Source organism: Protopterus annectens, chromosome 17.part0 (assembly GCF_019279795.1).
Source record: "Protopterus annectens isolate FY-2018-M chromosome 17.part0, PAN1.0, whole genome shotgun sequence".
NCBI classification, from domain to species: Eukaryota; Metazoa; Chordata; order Ceratodontiformes; family Protopteridae; genus Protopterus; species Protopterus annectens.
Window position 1 is genome coordinate 80,425,051 of NC_056751.1, and position 23,078 is coordinate 80,448,128.

Genomic DNA, 23,078 nt, shown 5'->3' on the forward strand with positions numbered 1-23,078 from the left:
CACTTTTTGACATTGAGCTTGAGGCCATGGCTTTGACACCAGGCATCTGTCTCAGTGAGGCCCTTTTATAGGATGTCCACATCATTAAGAGTTTCAGTTATGGCTCCTAGTTTTCAGTCATCTGCAAACTTCATTAGCCAAAGACCTTCTGTGTTAGCCTGTACTTCAGAAAAGTAGATACCAAACAGGAGAGGACCCAGGACTGAACCCTGTGGTACTCCACTTGTCACTAGTCTGAAGGCAGATTTGGAGTCTGCTACTTTCACAGTGTGGGTTCTGTCAGTGAGCTACTTGGCAACCCATCTTGTGATATAGGGATTTATACCTTGTATAAATTTATACCTAGTATAAATATATTATACCTAGTTAGTATTACAGGAATGTTTTAATGACATTTAGGTGTATGGTTAGGGTTGGGGGAAGGGGCAGCATTACACTTAGCACCCATTACTAAAGAAGGCAGAGGGGCTCTGCCCCCCTGCACCACCTTAGTAATGGATGCTAACTCTAACCCTAATGCTGCCCCTTCCCCCAACCTTAAAACTACACCTTAATGTCATTAAAACCTTTCTGTAATGCTGCCACTACACAAGACAGACTCATACACACAAATATTCGCAAACACAAATAGGCAACACTACATCTATTACAAACACACACAGGCAACACTACATCTATCCCATAACCTAACCCTTATGCTAAAATACACAAACTCATGCATAAACACACAACATCCATCTTTCACTCATCCCAACCCTAACTCTAAAAAGACACGCTTTCACTCCCAACTCCACTTATCTGTATTGACATACCATACCATCAACATATCCATCATTCGGCCATCTGTACCACTGACATTAAATCACACCCCTGCATATGCCGTACAAACATACGTTTGGTTAAATGCAGGGGAACCATACAAACACACACACACACACACACACACACATTTTATATATATATATATATGGTTCTACCTGACATAGCCGAAACCACACAACACCGACAACCACATCACCGACACCACATATTCGACAGTCCATAAACACGAAACCACACATAACCGACAACGAAATAACCGACGGTACACAAACACGAAACCCCATACACTGCACACACCACAATAACAATTATTAAAAACAAAACACATCCCCATTCCACAAACCACACACACAACACAAGCACACCAAAATCCTTACAAGCCCACACTAAACCTTACCCTAACCCTAAGGTCCGTCACTATCGCACACTTACCTACCCGCTCCTAACCCTAACTCACTTAACCCGCCCTATCGCTCCTAACCCTAACTCACTTAACCCACCCTATCGCCTCCCTAACCCTAACTCACTTAACCCACCCCTATCGCTCCTAACCTAACTCACTTAACCCACCCTATCGCTCCCTAACCCTAACTCACTTAACCCACCCCTATCCCCACAGACCGTCAATCTCCACACTTACCTGCCTCGCACCCTAACGTCCGTCACTACCGCATACTCACACAGCCTTTCCCCATGTCGGCATCCTCGGCGTTGGTGTTGTCATCCGTCGTGTCGGTCTTCTGCATTGTCGATGTTCTGCAACCGCGATTCGTCGGTCTTCTTCGTTTTCGATCTTCTGGAGCTCCGAATTCCGCTGCCGGTCTTCTGCGCTGTCGACGAAGTCAGGTAGAACCATATATATATATATATATATATATATATATATCTGTGTGTGTCAAATTTATTTATGTGTATGTATGTGAAGTGTATCTATATATGTGTGTGCATGTGTGTGTGTGTGTGTGTGTGTGTGTGTGTGTGTGTGTGTGTGTGTGTGTGTGTGTGTGTATATATATATATATACATAAATATATATATATATATATATATATATATATATATATATAGATAGATATAGATATACATATAGATATATAGATATATATTTATATTATACAGACCTCCACAGAGAAGGCTATAACAGACTGTATACAGATTGAAGGCTACCAGTCTATCCTGATAAGTAAGATTTTTGAGGATGCTGACCTTTTTAGTTATAAATCTCTAAGGACAAGTTAAGTGATATCTCTACAAAATATATACTGAAAGGTGCATTATATTCAATAATAGATCTGATGAGATATAAGTAAAGACAAGTTAAGACTTTTTTCAATCTAGTGGAGATGCTTTTGATAAGCTGAGCCAGACAGAAGGCTTTCTGAACTACTGTGGAGACATGATGGTCAATCAATAAGCAATTAATCAGCAAGAGTGCCTAGATTCTTTACAACAGAGAAGGATTGGAGTTGTGTATCACATATATCATATGTTTACCAAAATTAACTATGCTACCTTTTTTACATTTAATTTGAGACCATTGTCCTTTTACCAATTGCTAACATGGTCTTGTTGAAGCAATTGTGATTCAGTGAAAGACTGAACAACACCCAGTTTATAGTCATCTGCAAACTTAGATATAACCAAAAAAGGAATGCTGGCCTTGAGGTCTGAGAAACAGATGCCAAATAGGAGAAAGCCCAACACTGACCCTTGTGGTACACCACTGTTAAATCTTTTTTGCTTTCAGAAGTGTCACCTAGTGACTCTAGCTGGTGGGTTCTGTCAGACAGCCAGTCAGCTAACCATAAAACAACGTAAGGATATTTGCTCAGATTTAAAAGTCTGTTAATAATACCTGCACAGAGTATACAGCCAAAGTCTAAGGCAAGGTCCAGATATGCAGTATGTACAGCATAACTGATATCCACCACTTTAGTTACTTTTTTCAAATAAATTTATGAGGTTAAACAGGAAGGACCTTCCTTTGACAAAGCAGAATTGATAAGGGTCCTGAGTTAAGTGATTTTCAATGTCTAGAATAATGAGGTCTGCGATAATATCCTCCATAGTTTTACATATGAAGTTAGTGAGACAAATTAATCTATAATAACCAGGATCCATGTTTGGGCCACCCATGTGTAATGGCTTTACAATGGCTGCGTTTCAGGCTTCAGGAATGAAACCAGTGTACAGGCTTGGCTTAAAGAGGTTATGCAGGGGTTCAAACAGGTCATATTTGTCACTGATAATTAAGCAACCTGGTATTTTATCAGGGCCCATAGATGAGGTATTTTTAGCTTTTGAGAGGGCTGAGAGAACTTGTTTCACAGTAATTAAAGGGGGTGAATAGGATTATGGAATCTGTGGAATATCAATATCTGTTAGTGGAGTAAAATTTGCATTAAATTTGGCATTGTTTCTACCAAAGGGAATGAGGATGCATTTTTTAGCATTTAGTTTAAGACTATGGCTTTGGCACAATCATTGGTCTGTGTAAACCCCTTTTGAAAAACACTGACATCACTACAGGATTCAATGATAGCACAGTTTGCAGTCATCTGCAAACTTGATTAGCCACAGCTCCTCCGTTTTGGCCTGGATTTCAGAGAAGTATATGCCAAACAAGAGGGGGGGTCAAGTACTGACCCTTGTGGGATCCCACTAGTGACAGGTCTGCTGGTAGAGGTGAAGTCTCCCACTTGACTGACTGTTGTTGATCTGTAAGCTAGTTTCCCACCAACCTGACAACATAGCAGTTGATATTCAACTGGGTTAGTTTGTCAATGATGCCCAAATGTGGGATTGTGTCTAAGGCCTTGGCCAAGTCATAATAGGCTGTGTTCACAGCTTTGCCTTTGTCTATGGCTCTGGTCACATTCTCGAAGTCATCCACCAGGTTTAGCAGGCATGACCTACCCTTGACAAAACTGAACTGGGATGGATCTAGGGTGTGGATGTCACCTATATCCTTATTTATGAGATCCATGATGACTCATTCTGCTGCCTTACAGATAAGGCTGTTTAAACTTCTGGGTCTATAGTTACCCAGGTCTGTTGCTGAGCTAACCTTGTGGAAGGTGACAACAGTCACTGTTTTCCATTCAGTGGTGACAAAGCAAGTACTCGGGCTGTGGTTGAATAGGGTGACTAGTGGAGTAGCTATCTCATATTTAAGAAATTAAGAATACAGCCTGGAATGCCATCTGGTCCCATGGAGATTGTGTTCTTAGTCTCGGGGAGAGCATTGATGACTTGCTCTTTGGAGATGCCGGGAGGAGGTGATGTTGAAGACATGGTTTGCGGTATGCTTAGGGGGATAAGGGGTTAAAGTTTCACCAAACCTCTCTGCTAGCAGGTTTGCAATTTTCACATGGTCAATGTGTGCAATACCATCCACAATTAGCTCAGCAAACATCTGAGTCCTACCTTTCAGGTTGCAGACATAGCTGAAGATGGCCTCAGAGTTATCCTTGGCTATGGTTGCTAATTTTTTCTCACAGTTACTGTTTGAGAATTGTATCAGTTGTCTTATTTGCTTGTTTAGGCCGAGGAAAAATATTTAAAAGGCTAAACTACAGTTTCTGGATAAAAGGCTGATGGAATTGTCTATGTTAGATGGTACAATACAAGATGAATAAATGTCCTGATGGTCTATTGAAAGGTGCATACATTCCAAAGGCAAAGTCTCGCTTTACTGCAAAACTTCTACTCACGTAATGAAAGATATTGAATCATCTCTGTGTTATAGTACTTTTCTCACAGTAGTTGCAATAATTCTCTAGTAGTATTAAATGGAGAAACATGTCAAAGTAGGATGGATTCAGTTACACCAATGCCCTGCCAATTTTAAATTCAGCTTTTGTGGTGATATCCTAATGAGAAAAGATACATGTGAAATTCTAAGGCCATGCATGATACATGCACAGGTTATTGATTTGCAGCAATAAGCAAACTGCTGCTGCGGTTTTGATAATCAGCAATCCCACCTGAATGACCCTTAGCAGAGGTACATAATAAGGTTTGGATTCCTGGATATGTAGCACACTGTGCAGTGCAAATTAGAACAGGTATGAACCTAAGATACCAATAACATGGTTTGGTAATGTTCAGAATAGCACACTGTACATAATGACATGGAAATGAAGAACCCCATGCAAATAAGCCACACAGATTAAGCAAATGAATGGTGGACTGACACCTCAACATGACAGCAGCAATGCTGAGAGTAGTAACAATATGTGTTAGCAGCTGCTGTTAGAACCATTTCCTGCAGTGTTGTGTCTTGAGACCATATGAGTCAACCAGTAGCTCACATCCCAGTATACTGTAGATTATCTCCATGAGGACAGGGAGACTGTAAGGGATGTAATCCAACTGTGTTACCCATAAGTTCTGTAATAAAGTTTTCATACTTGGCTCCAATGAATATCAGCCTCACTGATCCAAGCATAGCCTCTCAGTTTACATGTGTTACAAAACAGACTAAAAGTCTGGTGATAGCCTCATAAAAGCAGACATTTTCAATGCTCAAAAGTGTAAACCACTCTATTAGAGTGACCTGATGAAGCTCAGATTAAAGTATTTCTTAAATATAGTCCTATAGTTGTACCTCATAGTGTGTTGTCATGTTTTGTTTGTTAGAAGTTAAAAATAAAAATAAAACGTTTTAACTAAGAATGAGGTTCCACAGGCTACAGAGCTGGTATACCCTCACAGGTCTTTCAGGAAAATTCAAATAAAGGACTAACCTTTAAGCTTTAGGTTTGGCTCCTTGTTTTTCCATCTCCCAGATTTTCCTCCAATCAGCTCCCATGGACCCCCTACCATTGTCTGTAACTGCATTTAAATAACTGATCTGTTGAATGTAATGTATTAGAACAGGAACACTCATCCAGCTACCTACTTAACTGAATAGACTACTGGAAAAGTACAGTTTTGTACCTACCATAAATGTAGATGTTCGAGTGTACACCCTGCTGCAGTCATCACACTTGGGTTATCCTGTCATCAGGCGGTCCCGCAGTCGGCCGGAATTCCAAAGTCTTGGTCCGGCGTCGGCTGCTGTCGCTTCTTCCCTGACGTCAGTGCGCCAGGGGTATATATATTGCAACTGACGCCATTTTCTTCAGTTTTTCTTGCCCCAGATGTCAGGTGCCCCCAAAAAGGTGGTCAGTAATTAGTACCAAATTGAGTAAATTTTGCACAAACACAAAATCCCTCCAGCTATAAGCAAATACATCAGGAAGGTATTGTAGAGATTTTAGCCAGTTAGTTCAGAGGGGATGGAGGGAGGGTAACCTGGACTGCAGCAGGATGTACACTTGAACATCTACATTTATGGTAGGTACAAAACTGTACTATGTTCATCGTGTTACCCTGCTGCAGTCATCACACTTGGGTTGAATCCCAAAGCTAAGGATGGGTGGCGGAATCATAGAGGGTTGGAGGAGGCTATAAGGCCCTGCAGAACTGCAGTGGCGAAGCCTGCCCTAGTCTTAGAGTAAAGTGGTAAGTGATAGTGTTTGGTAAAGGTGTGTACTGAACTCCAAGTTGCAGCTTCCAAAATCTCCTTGGTTGGAACCCCCCTGAGAAAAGCTGTAGATGTAGCTGTTGTCCTGGTAGAGTGGGGCCTAATGGTAGCAGGAACTGGTTTTCCATGATGGGTATAGCAGAAACGTATGCAATGTCCTATCCATTTGGAAATGGTTTGTTTTGAAATAGCCTTCCCTAGTGAAGCTGTAGCATAGGATACAAAGAGCTGGTCAGATTTTCTGAAAGCCTTAGTTTTGTCCAAGTAGTAATGAAGTTGCCTGTGAATGCCCAAGGAATGCAGGAGTCTCTCACCTTTGTTCTGTGGATTTGGGAAGAAGGTGGGTAAGTGGATGGTTTGATTTAAAGCCACACTGGAAACCACCTTAGGCATAAAGGAAGGATTAGTTCATAGAGAAACTCTGTCTTGATGAAAAAATGAGGAAAGGTTCCACTGCCATTAGTGCCTGCAGCTCTGAGACTCTTCTAGCTGAAATTATTGCTAGCAGCAGGGCAGTCTTCCATGATAGGAACTGAAGATCTGCAGAAAAAGCTGGTTCAAAGGGAGGTAGCATTAGTTTTTCCAGAACAAAACTGAGGTCCCATGTTGGTGTAGGTGCTCTCCTGGGGGGGCCTAATGTTTTTTGCCCCTCTGAGGAACTGCCTTAGAAGTAGATGTGAAAATAAGGGTGGATCCATGTTGTAGTGTGCTGAAATAGCTGAAGCATGGATTTTAACGGAGGAGAAGGAAAGTCCTTTGTGCAACATCTCAGTTAAGTACTGTAGAATGTGAGGCATGTGAGGCTGAAATGTGTCTTGGCCTTTAGCTTGGTTCCAAGCACAAAACCTTTTCCATTTGTCCGAATAAGCCTTCCTGGTGCTTGGCCTCCTAGCTTCCAGAATAACATCCATAACTGCTTGGGAAAGAGGAACTGGCTGGATGCTTAGGTGATTTTTCATGCAGCAAGATTTAAGGTTTTGAGTTGGCTGTGAAGAATCTGATTGTTTTGTTGTGTGAGCAAATGGGTAATTTGTGGTAAGATCCAAGGTGGGCCGTGGGCCATATTTCTCAATAGTGGGTACCAGTGCTGGCGTGGCCAGTCTGGGGCTATGAGAATCAGTCGTGGTCTCTCCTTTTTGACTTTCAGAAGCACCTTTGTGAGGAGAGGCAATGGAGGGAAGGCATATGCTGTCAGGTTTTTCCAACTGAAAGAGAGTGCTTCTACTTTCCAAGCTTGATGGTGAAGTGTCCTTGTACAAAATTTTGTTATTTGATAGTTTTGAGGACTGGCAAACAGGTCTATATCTGGAAGGCCCCATTTTTGAGTTATCATTGTAAATATTTGTGGATCTAGTTTCCACTCGTGGGGATCCATGATGTTTCTGCTGAGGTCGTCTGCCAATGTGTTCTTCTTTCCTGGCAGGAATTGAGCTTGTAACTGAACTTGGTAAACCAGAGCTGTGTTCCATAAGATCATTGCTTGCCTGCATAGAGGGTAGGAGTGAGTACCCCCTTGTTTGTTTATGTACAACATTACTGTGGTGTTGTCCGTCTTTATTGTAAGTTGTCCTGGATGTAATAGATTCTTGAAGACTGTCAGAGCTTTCTGTATAGCTAGCATTTCTTTTTGATTGATGTGCAGATTCCTTTGATCTGCAGTCCATATGCCTTGAACGCACTGTCCTGCCATTTGTGCCCCCCAGGCATAGTCTGATGCATCTGTTGTGATAGTTTGCCTGGCTGGGGGCAAAGTGAACGGCTGACCCTTGTTGAGGTGACATGCCTGTGACCACCATAGAAACTCCTGTTGTAGGCAGGGGAATGAGAGATATCATTGTGTCCAAGCTGTGGCTGTGTTGAGACCATATGCTTTTTAGGTACCACTGTAATTTCCTCATATGCAGCTTTGCAAATGGTATTAGTAGTATGCAAGATGCCATGAAGCCCAAAGCCTGCAGAATTTTTCTTGCAGTTAATTGGGTCTTTGTTGCAATTGTTTTGAAATATTGAGTCAGCTGTAGTTGCTTGTCTGGCATCAGATAAGCCTTCTGGGCCATTGTGTTCAAGCTGGCACCCAGGAATGTCATATTTTGTGAGGGTACTAGTTTTGACTTCTTTTCGTTTACTGTGTACCCCAGGCAGTTTAGTAGATGTTTTACAAAAGCCAGATGATGTAAGAGAATGTCCTTGCTTTCTGCTTGGATGAGGCAGTCGTCCAGGTATGGGTATATTTGAATTCCTCTTTGTCTGCAGTATGCAATTACTGGTGCCAGGCATTTTGTGAAGACTCTGGGTGCAGTAGATAAGCCAAAGGGCAGTGCAGAGAATTGATAATGGGTTGAACCTGCAATGAAATGGAGGTATCTTCTGCAACTTTGTCTGATAGGGACATGCAGATATGCCTCCTTGAGGTCCAACGTTACTAGCCATGCCTCCTTGCCCAACATGGCAAGAAGCTGCTGTAGTGTTAGCAGCTTGAATTTGGGTACTTGTAGGAATGTGTTTAAAATTGAAAGGTCCAGAATAGGTCTCCAGGCATTGTCCTTTCTGGGCATTAGAAAGAGTCTTGAGTAAAATCCTTGACCTTGCTCTCGAGTAGGTACCAGTTGAATGGCTCTCATGTCCATGAGAGCTGTAATTTGCTTTTGTGCCTCTGCCCATTGATTTTGTGGCAGGTTTGGCATTCCTCTTTTCATTGGCAAGGTGTGAAAATGGAATCTGTATCCTCGTAAAATTATGTCTAGGACCCATTTGTCCTTTGTGACAATGTGCCAGTTGTCTGAAAAAAGTGTGAGTTTTCCTCCCAAAGGGGCTGCCAAGAGAGAGTTGCTTGGCCGGATGAGGTGCAAGTCATTGAGTTTGCCTTCTGGTAGATTGGGACCTGTCTTCTCCTCCCTTCTGTGTTGTAGTGCCCCATTGGCGAGGTTTGTACTGGGCTTGTGGTTGTCCTCTGCCTCTTGGGCATCTGTATTTACCCCTCTGTGGTCTGTCAGTAGCTGGAAAGGACCAATTTTTTGTTGGCCAGTTTCTGCTGAAGCGAGGGGGCTGTACCTGTAGGAAATCTTTGACTGTCTGCATAGATTTTGCCTTATCCTCCATTTTCTTTAAGACTTCTTCTGCTTTAACTCCAAAAAGAACATCCTGCTGTAAGGGAGCATCTAGAAGCTTTGCTTTAACATGATCAGGCAGTTTGTTCCTTTAACCAAGCATGCCTATGTATAACAGACCCCAGTGACAGCTGCTCTGCAGGAGGCCTCCAGAGAATCAAACCCACATTGTAAGGTGTGTTTGCCCACCTGTTCAGTTGCATGCAACAGATCCTGCATTTCTTTCAATTCAGACTGTTGAGGGAGAGTGGTGATTCTTTGCTTTAACTGAGAGATTAGAAATTGCTGATACTTAAGCATGTGAAATTGGCAATTTAGTGCCCTCATAGCTAGAGTGGCTGAGGTGTAAACCTTTTTCCCCCACCTGTCTAGCGCTCTGGAATCCCTTTCAGAGGGTACAGGAATTTTAGCCATAGAAGCCTTAGCCCCTTTGGGACCCTGGGAGATTGTTTCTGGGTCAGCAACAGGACTTTTGTATAGAAATTTGTGGGAATCAGGCACTCTATAGTATCTGTCAGGCTTGGCTGGAGCAGGAGGTAGAGAGTCTGGGTTCAAACTGGATTCTAAGTAAACATCATCCACAATGTCTAACATGGGTGGGATGGCAAGTGGTCTGTGCTAGGGGAGTAAAAGAAACTCTCTGAGCCTTTTCTTCGAGTCAGAGTAGTTCTGACCTTCCCAGTGGAAATGTTCCCTCATAGTGTGTAAAGTTTCCCCAAAGGAGTAGTTTTCAGGTGGAGAAGCTGAGGGAATGGAATCCTCAGCATCAGAATCTTCATAAGGGGAGAAGGAGTAATCTTGGTCTTCAGAGGAGGCTGAAGAAATGGCCACTTGTTCAGAGGATGCATAATCTTCCTCTTGTCTAGGCCTTTTGTCAGGAGGAGGCTGGGAACCCCTGATTAAAGAGATCAAATCTTCAGCCATTTTGAGCATCTGTTTCTTAGGCATTGGGCCTTGAACAGGGGACTGAAGTGCAGTCCTTTTAGATTTAATAGGAGTCTTCGTCTTAGGATACGTTTTAATGGTGAGCGTCGTCAGTCTGAAAACGCCTTCAGAAACCGATGGCGTTTCTGCAGCACCGACATCTTTATCAGCAATGTCGTCGGTAGGGCCTGAACAAAATGGTTGCGTCGGCCTGGTACATTCCGCTAAAAGTTCCGAAACTGTCTCGGGTTCCAGATCTGCGGTAGTCAGGGGTTGCGTCAGAGCCTCACTGAGGACCGGAGAACCGGAGACTGGACCAGCCGAGGCCTCGGAATCTGGCTTAGGTCTGGGCTGTCTGTCCTTATCCTTGCGTTTTTTGTGCATGCCGGTAGTCGGTTGCTCCGACGGCATACTGTAATTAAATTTTCTACCGAAGTAGTGTTGTGCGAAATCAAAGCATCTTTTAATAGTACGTTTATTAAACCCAGCACAAAAATGACAACTAGTGACATCGTGGTCTGGGCCTAGGCAAGGTATGCAATAAGAATGAAAATCCTTATTAGGTATTTGCTTCCCACAAGAAATACAATTGTTAACTTTTTCTGACATCGGTCTGAGACACGAAAAGTTTCCCCAATGGGGTACTTAGCTTTATAGAAGACTTCAGTCTGAAATTCGAATTCGAAAATCTCAGGAGTCGGCCAACCGGCACTTGCGAACTGCTTCTGCTTCGGGCACTGCACGACAAGAAAGACTGAAGAAAATGGCGTCGGTTGCAATATATATACCCCTGGTGCACTGACGTCAGGGAAGAAGCGACAGCAACCGACGCTGGACCAAGACTTTGGAATTCCAGCCGACTGCGAGACCGCCTGACGACAGGATAACCCAAGTGTGATGACTGCAGCAGGGTAACACGATGAACATCTTCAACAAGTTGTCTTTACAGTCTCCTACATCTGCTTGCTAAAGTGATTTTATCTGGACTTATCCTTTATACTCTGTTTCACATGTGGAATAATGGGAGATGCATGATATGTATAGCCTTCACCATCTTAGCCACAGAGCCAGTTCAGCGACTCATTGGGGCTATATTAGGGATGTCACAGTTATCAGCCATGTTAATGACAAATCATTTATTTAACATTAAGCATCAGTATGTGGAACAGCATAACTGGTTCCCTTGGTCTGCACAACACCATGCAGGCATTTTACAACATAGCCCATTTCACCAGGTCTTGACAGACATAGACTGCACACACACACACGCACAAACGCACATGCACATGCACACATGCACGAACACACACACACAAATTACCATTAACTGTCACTAGCTAAGGTGTCTCCTCCAATCCCCATACACTATTCCAGACATGAGTGTCTCATGTAGGAACATGTTTGTCATAGTTAAAATGTGACACAGACAGTACTCTCACTGTATTTGTATATGTTAACTGGTGGTAGAACCATGATCCACATTCAGCCCAGGAGTACTGTCTGGGTAAGTGACTTGCTCTGAATCACACCCCACAGTACAGGAAGCAGCCTGTTAGCAGCTCTCAGTCTTAACCCTTTGAGCACACAGTCAGGCTAGTACAATTCTACAAGTAGGATGCTTTAATTTGAAACCATACTCATGTCCATCATTAACTAATAAAACTCATAGTATAAGCAAATGCTATTACATAAAATATTTATTTAAAAAATTAAATGTTTTTAATCAAATTTTTCTCATAAAACAATTAATGTCTACTATGGTACTGACAATGTAAAATTTGCCTTTTGAGACTATACTTACTCTGAGGAAGTGTAAACAATACCAGTCATGGGTAAATGCAATATTATCCACACCCAAGAGTGACATTTTGCTAAATTATTTTTTATTTAAAGGGTAATTTCACAAGTAATACATTGTGGTATTTGTCTGCTTGCTAAAGAAATTAAACATTTAAACCAGAGTGGCACAGAAAGAAGATTCACTAATGATTATGCCTTTGTTCGCTGTTACCAAGTGAGAGCAATGTTTACAAATCAATGCTTCCATTAACAAAAATTGTGTCTTATTCATTTTACTCAAAAATACACAGAAGCTAATAAACAGTGTGATGTTTCCTCACATCAATGATAATAAAAAATTATGACATGAGGTACAGTAGCTTTGAACTTAGGAAACTAATTCTATTGGCAGTTACCTTGTAAACAGTTACACACCATTCCTTACTTATCACCACCCGGAAGGAAATACAGATGCCAGACTGTAGTATCCTGCACATACCTATATAAATCAATGCACTTTACTAGGAATCACCCTAACTTTCTCAGTCTGAAAACTATACTGTTTCATTACAGAGAATTTCATCCAGATGGACAATACTGTCACTGCATTTCTGTTGGCTGCATGTTATAACATAGAAAAGACGGAAAAAAACTAAAAACAATGCCTGGGTGCTGAGTTTAATGTTATGATTACTATTATGGTTCATTAATGAAAGTTCTGGTTTAGCTGTATTTTAGTCTCTGTTGAATGTGCTTTGACACTGACCTCTCAGTTTAAAGGCCATATTTGTTTTCCATCTAAAATAAAATGCTACACTTTGTTTTAAATTCATTGCTAACATGGGCACATATTGTTGGCCTTTTTATGACAATAAACATTGTTTTATGCCTACAGCAGTATGTGAATAAAATAAATAAATGAAAGAAATTTGCTTGTTTCAGCTATGTGACATTGTGAGCACTCACCAGGCACCATTCCTGTCAGCGTTGGAGCAGAGTAGCTGCCCTGTCCAGCAGGGGGGACGTGCGGAGGGTATCCGGGGAGGGTTGTGCTTGCCAAATCACGACCTGAGGAATAAAGCAACAAATCACTATGTGAGCATTCACAACAGCTCAACATGTTTCTACATTTCCCTTAGCATTGGAGACAGGACCCTCCCTTTACTGTAACTGCACTATGAATACCAAAGCACTTTGTGTACCCATCTATTTCAAACTGCTACAGACACAAAATAGCTCTTTTTATTTTTTCTGTCATGTAACTGAAAAGTACACACATATAATATTCAGGGTTTTGAAGTTACTTCCCTAACCTCCATACCATAAGCACATATACAAGCATATAGCCAAAGCAATGGTTTATGTAAAACTGAGATACTATTACCTCTCATTTTTTTTAATCTTATTACATATTAGCAGATTTATTCAAGCCAGATCCAATCAATGAAGTTTGTTTAACACAGTACTTTTCTTCATATGAATAATTATTCACTGTTAGCAATTCATCTCCTTCCTTATATGATCAAGCATTAATAGAATAGTTTTGTATTTATAAAACTGGTTCTAATATACTATATGTCCATTTTATTTTTTACATTATATATGATATATGCCTCCTAAGCCTTCCAATGTGTTGTCCAGGTGCATTATGTGCTGTTATGAATGCTGTAGGCAGATGGTTCTGAAAACTCAGCAAAAATGTACTTGAATCGAAACCCTTCATCTGCTCCTAGTAAAGGACTATAGATTCTTCTTGAGATGACCATATAAGGAATAACCGCAGATATTAGACATTTTAGTACAGATACTGGCATGTCTAGCACCACTCATATTACCAACATTATCGATTAAAGTAAAAGGAACCTCTTGATGTGAACACATATCAGGAACAGACTTAATTAAAGCAACTTCTCTAAGCCATGGTTTCTTTTTCAATATTTCCTGTCATAACTGTAGGTCTGGCAGTTTTTAAAGATATTGTTTACTTTTAGTGATGTACACGTTATCTCACTGGAATATATACAACCTAGGCAAATTAAAATTGCCAGGTACTCAAGCATTCATTGAGATTTTGTAATCATTATACAAACTGTCATTCCTTTTCATTTACTGGGTAAATCTTTAGTCCTGTTATTACAGCAAAAAAATGTTGTTTCTGATGTCTGATGTTCCAAATTTCAACTGCTGACTTTCGGCTGTTAGAAACTAATAGTGACACTGATGTAGGCCTTTTGTTCAGGGCTGCTGATAGCCCTCCAGATCATATTGGTGTATTTCTGAGTCAAGAAATACTCAAAACAATCTGTCTGTTCAGAATACTCACACAGCATGATGTTTTTTTCTTTATTAAAATTTGCACCTATCATTTGACTGCTGATACCATGGACTTGTAATATGGATAAACTCATATTGCTTTGCAAACTACTGAAACTTATTAGGAAACCTTAGTGCATTTTTAGATACAGTGTGTTCTAGTACTGCACACTGTGAACTATCTATCTATCTATATATATATATATATATATATATATATATATATATATATATATATATAAAATAAAAAAACATGCATACATATATATATATATATATATAAACAGTAATCACTGTCTGAGTAATATGTTTCATTTGCACCACTTCAGGAAACTCTGAGTCTCAGTCAACATAAATTACAATGTACAGATCATTGTACTAAAATTAGTTAATTCCCATCAGAAAAATGTGAGGGAAAAGTGCATTATTTTATGGGCTGCCTCAAATTTCACACTTCTGTATCTGTATTCTTTCTGCACAGAAAATTTTAGGGAGCACATAAAATCATGCACTTTTCCCTTATATTTTTTCTACGTCTTTTGGTTCTTAGGTAAATACTAGGCTGTCAGTTTGCAGACTACTACAAGCTTAGCCATTGATTAGAAGTCAGAATCAAACCCTGTACCTTGTATGTGTGAGGTAAAGACCCAAACAATTATGACAACCCATCCCCCATATGAGTCATATGATTTTTCCAGCATTTTATCTTGTAGCATAGAGATAGCTACCTTATTTCCCTTGAATATTAGTTCTTGTACACATGGCACAGCATTTAAGCTGAATGTATAGTTTTATGAACTGACACAATGGCATTATTATATTAGGACATCCTATTATAAATGGCATCTAAAAACAACTTTACCTCTTAAGTCATTTCTAATGTAAGCATTCAGTTTTTGAAGCTCTTCTGCTGTTATTGATTATTATGACACAATGAACAGAATTTTCACAGATCCCCCATCTGCATTAATTTAATCATGACTTGCTCAGAGTATATACAATGGGCATAAACTTGCCCAGTGTACTGTACACGAGATTCAGGTATTTATAAATGTAAGTTAATGCTGAAGAGCTTCTGTGTCCAGTGGGTATTTGACAATGACTCCCAGTCTGCACTCATCTGCACACTTCATTTGCCATAGTTCTTGGATTTTAGTCTGTAGTTCAGAAAAGTAAATATTCAAACAAAAGTGGTCTCAGCACTGAACCTTGTGTGACACTTCTGATCGCCTTCATCGTCCGTGATACTCACCCTGTCATCCGCAACATACAGGTTCTGTCTTTAACCAATCAGCTATCCATCTTACCACATAAGGGTCTGTTTGTAACACATTTAGTTTTTAATTATACTAGCATGAGGGAAGGTGCTAAATGCCTTGGCCAAATTAGAGTAGGCTGTGTATACGGTACGACCACAGTCAACAGCTTCTGTTACATTTTCAGACAAGTTTACCGTATTCAGACAGGATCTACTATTTACAAAACCAAAAGGCTGCAGATCTAGCCCAATAAGCTAGCCCAGATCTATTTAGATTTCAAAAATTAGGAGTGTCTTAATCTAAGAATGGGAAACTGAAAATGTTAGTAGCTTCAATATATGAACAAAGGCCATCTTTGTGAACTGTGAACTTCAAAACTATTTGTAAAGAACTATTTTCACAAAAGCAAGCTGTAAACCAACAAATTAAAACAAATGTGAATTTAAATAATGGAAACTATCAGAAAAAATAAGATGGTGCAAACAGGTGACTTTTTGTCAAAAGGGACCCATGGTTCCTGTATTTGATAGTGCATAATTTGCTGACTTTACACCACCTGTAAGAACTCCATGTCAAAACCTATTTTTTTTCACTGCAGGAGACATTCAGCTATGGGACTGCAAGGAATAAATCAAACCAAAATTTAAAAAAAAAAATAGATAAAAACTCTGTCCAAAAATACAGTGGTCTGTTAAACTTAGTAAAGCTATGCATTATTCATAGCGATTCCACTAAATATGACTTTGGAGAAGAATGTTTTGATGTATTATTTTAATAAAGCAGGTTATAGAAGCTGCATCTTATAGTGTTTAGCATATCATAGGAGAAAGTGCCATTAGGGCTTGTTCTCTTCTGATATGAGTCCAAAAGTAAATATATCACAGGCATTCTCTAACAATGTAGTGATTCTGTCTGAGATTCATGAAAAAAAATCTACTTTCAAAAGACTATGTTACTGCCTTGAAATGCTTAGTCATGTGTATAATTTAAAAAAAAATGTACACAAATGTACAACAGAGTGGCATAACTGTCACTTCTTAAATTTGCTACTATGAAGCATTATCAATGAATGTGTAACTTAGAAACAAAACATGGATTACTATGCATGTGATTTATACAGCACTTTCTCATCATATTTATACACACCTTGAACGGTACTGCTGGCGTGTAGCAACACTGAATGGAAGATCTGATGTTGGAAATGTCCAGATGCATAGCAGGATGCCTTCTTGCAAAGGAATATTGTAATTGCAGTGTATATTGTCATGATACAGGATATAGTGTGCTCAGCTCTATGGTCAAGTTGCTTGCTGCCACCACATTAAGATGTGGAACTGTCCTTGGTGTTATATGACCCTTAAGTCCCAATGGCAGGATGCTCACTTGCATACTTCTCTGCTACACGTTCACAGTACAAGCAGGTACGTGTCTCCCATAAAATATATGCTGTGATAGGATCTGAAATGTGAAATTACTTCCACTACCACACTGTAATACCTCCTGTACAGCACAAACAAGTGTAACTAATTTATGCTTATTTGTGCTGTGGTTGGATGTTTTTCATGAATTTCACTACCTGTCTTTTCTGTAAATTTTCAACTGTCAACAGATATCAAAATCAAGTCCATTAGGAAGGGTGGCAAAGGACACTGCTAATACAATCCCAGCCTCAGCAACCGCGAAACTGAAGCCTCCAGACATTAGTGTAAGAGCACAAAGGAGAGCATCATTAGACATGGTGTCTTCCTTTGCAAGTGCATTTTTCCTGCCCCCTCCCCACACATGCATGTACAGGTATTAACAGTACAGCAATAGATTCCTGTGTTGTACTCTTCATTGTTTACATATTGCTTTCTTAACCAAATACATCTGAGACAACCACAACAATATCAGTTCATATTCAAAAGGGGATTAAAAAATAACACTTATAATAATATTGTTAGTTTTCATCTCTACAAAGTATTCAATCTTTCTTCTGCTAATTTTGTATTCACTAGCAGGGACTGCTGGATGGATTGTGGAATTTAGCACATCCCATATCTGTCAACTGCACATTTTAAACTTTCTTTACATAGGGCTGTCCAGTAAAGTACATAGAGTTCCATATCTACGTTAAAATGGCAACTTGAGAGATAGATTAAAGAAAGGAAAGACATCTGCAAAGTAGACAATTAGATATTACAAATTCAACAAAAAGCATGCATCACAAAAAGTATAAATGACTACAGTGCCTAATACAACCAGCAAAAATCCAAAGATTGTGGCAGCTTAACCATACAGGCTGGCCCCGCAACCCCCTTTGATAGTCATCTCAGTTGCACTTTTTTTGTTAGCAGAATGCTAGTGACAGAGTGATTCTTGCCTTGGGTAGAGTGTTTATTTCTAGTCTGAGTCACATATGATACAGTAAACATCACAGAGGAAGTGTCAATAACTAGAAATAAAAGAAGTTCTCTACTTTGACAACTGCAGACAAAGGCTGTGCTCAGAAGTGAACTGCAAAGAATAATCAACTTCATCTATTTTCTAGCAGAAAAGGAGTTCATACAGTCTACCAGGAGGTTATAGCACTGGGGTCAGCTTGAGGAACTCTGCCCTACAAAAAAGGTTTTATTCCCATGGAAGTCCCTGCCAAGAAGGCAAAACTAGACATATGACTTCTTGTTTTGCCTTGTAATGCTCCCGTCCCTGAGGAATGATTCAGACCACAAAAACGCACTGTTTAGAGAACTCTCCGCAGTGTTATTTGCCAGATACCTGCCATCAGCTGAGACTGTGTCATTCCGGCTAACTGATTACACCACTGCCTCTGGGACCAACACAGCTGTCTCAAGTTTATAATTGTTCATCTCACTGCTAAGCACTGGGAGATGCCCAGTATACTGATGACACAGTATGAAGCTGCATGCATTATGTGTCTATTTCATTAATAGAAAACTATTTAAACAGAAAAAGAACTCATGAAAGATAAGACATTGTGTGATGACCTACATATAAAAACATGGACTTTAGTGTGTATTTAACAAGGGGCCAAGTTTACAACAAGGCTTTAACTCTTGAAAGAAGTTGAGCAAAAGTATAAACAATTAATATGTTTAATGAAATCTTGAATATATTTCTAAGAAGCAATTAATATTAATCTCCTGATGATATGGTGTCAGTTATAAGAGACCATAATGTACATTTCAAAGACATTAAGTTTTAAAAGATTGTATGGGTTGTGAGGGGATTAAAGGGGTCACATTTTCTTTTTTTTTAAATGATGCACCATGAATAATTATGAAAGTGTCCAACAGGGTACCAGAAAGACAAAGAATAATGCATCTAAGCTATTCTCACTTCAATCCCTAGAAGAAATAATCAGTGTATGGGTGTGAATAAATTAACCCCTTATATGGAAGCTGGTCAGGCTAATAAATGAACTCTTGGCTGTAAGCCCATTTGGTATCAAAACATAGTAGAAAGGTGATACTGGACTGCATCAGTGCTATACTCTTAAGGAAAGACAAGAATGCGAAGAAAATAATGAAAACTGTGACAAAGCAATACATCTTCTTGGTATCACTGGGATTATTGTAATGTGTCCTAACTAAAAGAAGATCAACAAAAGGAAATTACAATATATTCTTCAGTCACAATTTTCTTTAATTGCTATTCAGTTACACATTTCTTAATTCTTTGCACTTAAATGAATATGATTTCAGGTAGTTAATGCATTTCCCACACCTTATTTTAACTAGCTAAATAATATTATAGCTACTGCAAAGTAATCTCAAAGCCACTTTTTTACAGCCCATATTTCATTGACTAATACTTCATCAAGTCTACCCTGTAGTATTGATGCTTAATAAGCCATTAAGACATAAAACAGGGCATTGCAGCATGATATTTAAACTTAATACTGGCATTTTAAGCAGTTTAACCCATGTGACCGCAGGGAGGTAAACAAACATAAGCAGTCACAATTCTAGTCCTGCCATACTTTGGTTTCCTGGTTCATGTAGCAAAAAAAAAAAAAAAAACTGAGACAGACTCTTGAGAAAACCTAAGGATTGAGAGTGGCATCTGTGCACAAAAGTGTAAATGCTGTGTTTCAGCCACTAATGTGTCACTTAAAAGTATAAATAAAAGACATCACATTTCATTGCATCATTCTGAAAGAGCAACACTGAGTCACAACCATATTAATTTATAGGTGACCAAAATTCACAACCTGATTTCTACATCAAAACCATAGCAAATGGCTGTAACCATTAATCTACAAAATGTTTCATGTCAAAAATGGTTCCAGATCATTTAAGCAGACTCAGTGGTTGAATCACAAACTCAACTTCCCTTCTCCTTCACATACACAGTAGTTACCACAGAACTAGCCTCATGTCCCACAGTTTAAACTTTGACAACTTTCCTTTTCTCCAAGACTGAAATTGCCGATAACCTTCATTGTCTTTCATGTTACCAGGTATGGTGATCTCTTGTGACATGACAATGATGAAAACAGTGTTACATGTGTACTAGCAACAATAAACAGAGTTGGGCTCGTTCTGATTCCTCCAACAGGTAACACTGCAGAATATGTTAGTGAAGTGCTGCTAGGTACAGAATAGGTATTAAAGGTAATGCCTTACGGGTACACTTCCAGCTTTGCTGTGAAAATACAATAAATTCCAGTATTCCTAATGTCTCTGTACAATGAATTCCACAATTTAGGAGCGGCATCCTGAATGTTTTAGTACCCACTTTTTTGTCCTTGGAATCACTAGCAGTTGATGCACTGATTTTCTTATTTTACAATTCAGATAGATACTTGTAAAATTTTTTAAGGTACGTGTAGGCAGTTTGTCAAAACTCAGTTATTCTTAACTGAAAATGGGTCACAAACATGTAGATACAATAGACAAAATGCTGAAATCATTTCCTATCTGCTGGTTCTTAAGCACCTAGACAGGATTTTTTTTTAATTGTATTCCAGCTTCTAGAATATAGCCTTATTCCCTTAAACTATCGAATCAGGTTATAATTTTACCTGTTCAGAAAGGAGAAACCTCAAATTAAGATTATTGGCCCATAGCCATACAATTTCCACTAAAAATCCTCAAAAGGCTTTACATAATTATTTACTAAATTACATACTAACCAATAACCTATTGCCAGTATGGCCATACCATCTTCTTCCAAAGGGAACTAAACAAATGGAAAGGGCTACTACTCTTGTCTTGGACTTTCATAATGCATCTGATACAATAAACTGCTCTCTCCTAATCCAGAAATTACTATTACTGCATACAAACTATGATTACATTGACTAGTTTAGGAGTTTTCTCCAAAACAGACAGGTGATATGGGGAAAACCCTTATCCACCTCTCTCACAGTACAACTGCTCCCTATGGGTTTGTCCTTAGCCTACCTTCTCTGTCTCCTCTCTGGATCTCTGTCCTTCCCTCCCTGTGTTGTTTACCACATGACACAAACATGCAGAGATAACAACTATGTGACATATATAGATGACTCCACCTGTTATGCTCTTCAAGCTCCCACAGCTGTTGAAACCCACCTACAAGCATCATTTATATCACTAAAAGCATCAGTCATTTTCTCATTGTTAAGAAGTCCAGTTGCAAGCTTTTTGCCAGATATAGTAATATTCAGAACAAAATCACCTGCTAAAATTATAGCTCTTGGGGGGAAAAAACTCACTCCCTACAAATCAAAGAATAAAGTATTCCTGCAGAGCACTGGACTAAGACTTAATCTTGAAATAATTTAGACTATATTTGGTGACACAAGCCTGTAAATTCTAGGTTCACTATATAAAGTAAAAATATATTTTTTAAAATGTAGACTACTATTACCAAAGGTTACCTATCGCTACCTTAACTCTTACTCATTGTATCAGGTGTTCTTAGACAGAATCCACATATCACAACACTGTTCAATTTACCACAGGTGGCCCCGGTGTCATCCACCATGGCATAATATTAAATTCAATACACTGACTGAATTTAAAAACTAGGTCTTAAGTGCTTCAGCTGACACTAGTACAAAATGCTTTATCATAAATATTGTCATTCTCCACAAACTCTTATATAAGTAGAACAATTTCACTAAAAGAATTTGATCCTCCAATTACTTTACATTACTTGTCATTAGTTCAACTATGCAATAAAAGCTCATTATCATTCAAGAACCTGCACACTGACTGAAAGAGCAATCAGGGTGTCATTGTAAGATCAAAGTTACTCATGTGAATAAGTCCAGGCAGCTGTCAGGTATAGCTATTAAAGCAAATAGATACAGCTGCCTTGTTCCTGTTCCTCAAATTAGAGAAAACAAAATCAACTACTAGAACAGTGAAAGACAACTCTCAACAAAGACAACCATAATTAAAAAAAATGAGCCTGCAAACGTATTAGTTCTCAAACATTCTCAGGTAAATAGGAAAACACATGAGCACTCCTTATTCCCAAAAAGAAAACCAAAAGTGGCACAAACTGTGACCTCCCTAGAGCTCTGTGCAAGCATCAACATGTACAACTCCAACACATGTACTATACTCTAGGAAACCAGCTCCACTTACAGGAGAAGGCAGGAAAAAAACATTACAACACCAAGCAATTTAGATATACAATGCCATTATTTAAAATGGTAAGCATTTATTTTTAGTTTAACCATGGCACTACATGATAGCAATAGCACACTCCTTTGTGTGGGAAATGCTGGCTTACCAATAGATGGCTTACTGATTTGATTAGTTGTCCATCATACTCATGATCAAACCATGGAAGTCATTGGTAACCTAGCATTACCCATACCCAGTTATGGATAATTTCTAAAACGATCATTTTTGAGACCCCATTTATGTTTTTCACATTGCAAAGCTATGAAACTCTTTCTCACTCTGCAAAAAAATAAATACAAATAAAAATTCCTAGCAATAGTCAACAATCAGTTCTGCAACAATCAGCTTATCAAATGAGAAACGTTCATGTGTGATGTCACCCAACAATCCTACTCACTACACATCAATTTGCAAACATCTGTGAACCTACTATGACAGCTATCAATACAGGCATCTGGAACCCTGTACTGCTCTTTCACACTCAATATATCTCCAAACCTAATTACACAGCCTGGAATGTGTTCTGTATCCCTGCCTGCACCTTCTTCAGTTCTAACCTTCTAATACTCATTGTTTCTAGGGCAACTATTTCTTCTTCAGCAATATATCACTCTCCTTTGTCCAAGGCATATGTCCATGCCACACTATGTCCGAACTTATCCCTTTCTTTAAACAGACTTTCCAAAACATGTCCTTTATCCCAAACTGATCCTCTTTCTCTCCT

General features: G+C 39.3%; 1 protein-coding gene across 1 annotated transcript in view; it reads right to left on the reverse strand.

The window, feature by feature from the left end:
* The window catches only part of PAX5 (paired box 5), a 1,024,079-nt gene that overhangs the window by 209,621 nt on the left and 791,380 nt on the right, over nt 1-23,078 (reverse strand). Inside the window, exon 8 of the mRNA XM_044059634.1 lies at nt 13,129-13,230. Coding sequence (XP_043915569.1) covers nt 13,129-13,230 — 102 coding nt within the window. The remainder of the gene's footprint in view (nt 1-13,128; nt 13,231-23,078) is intronic.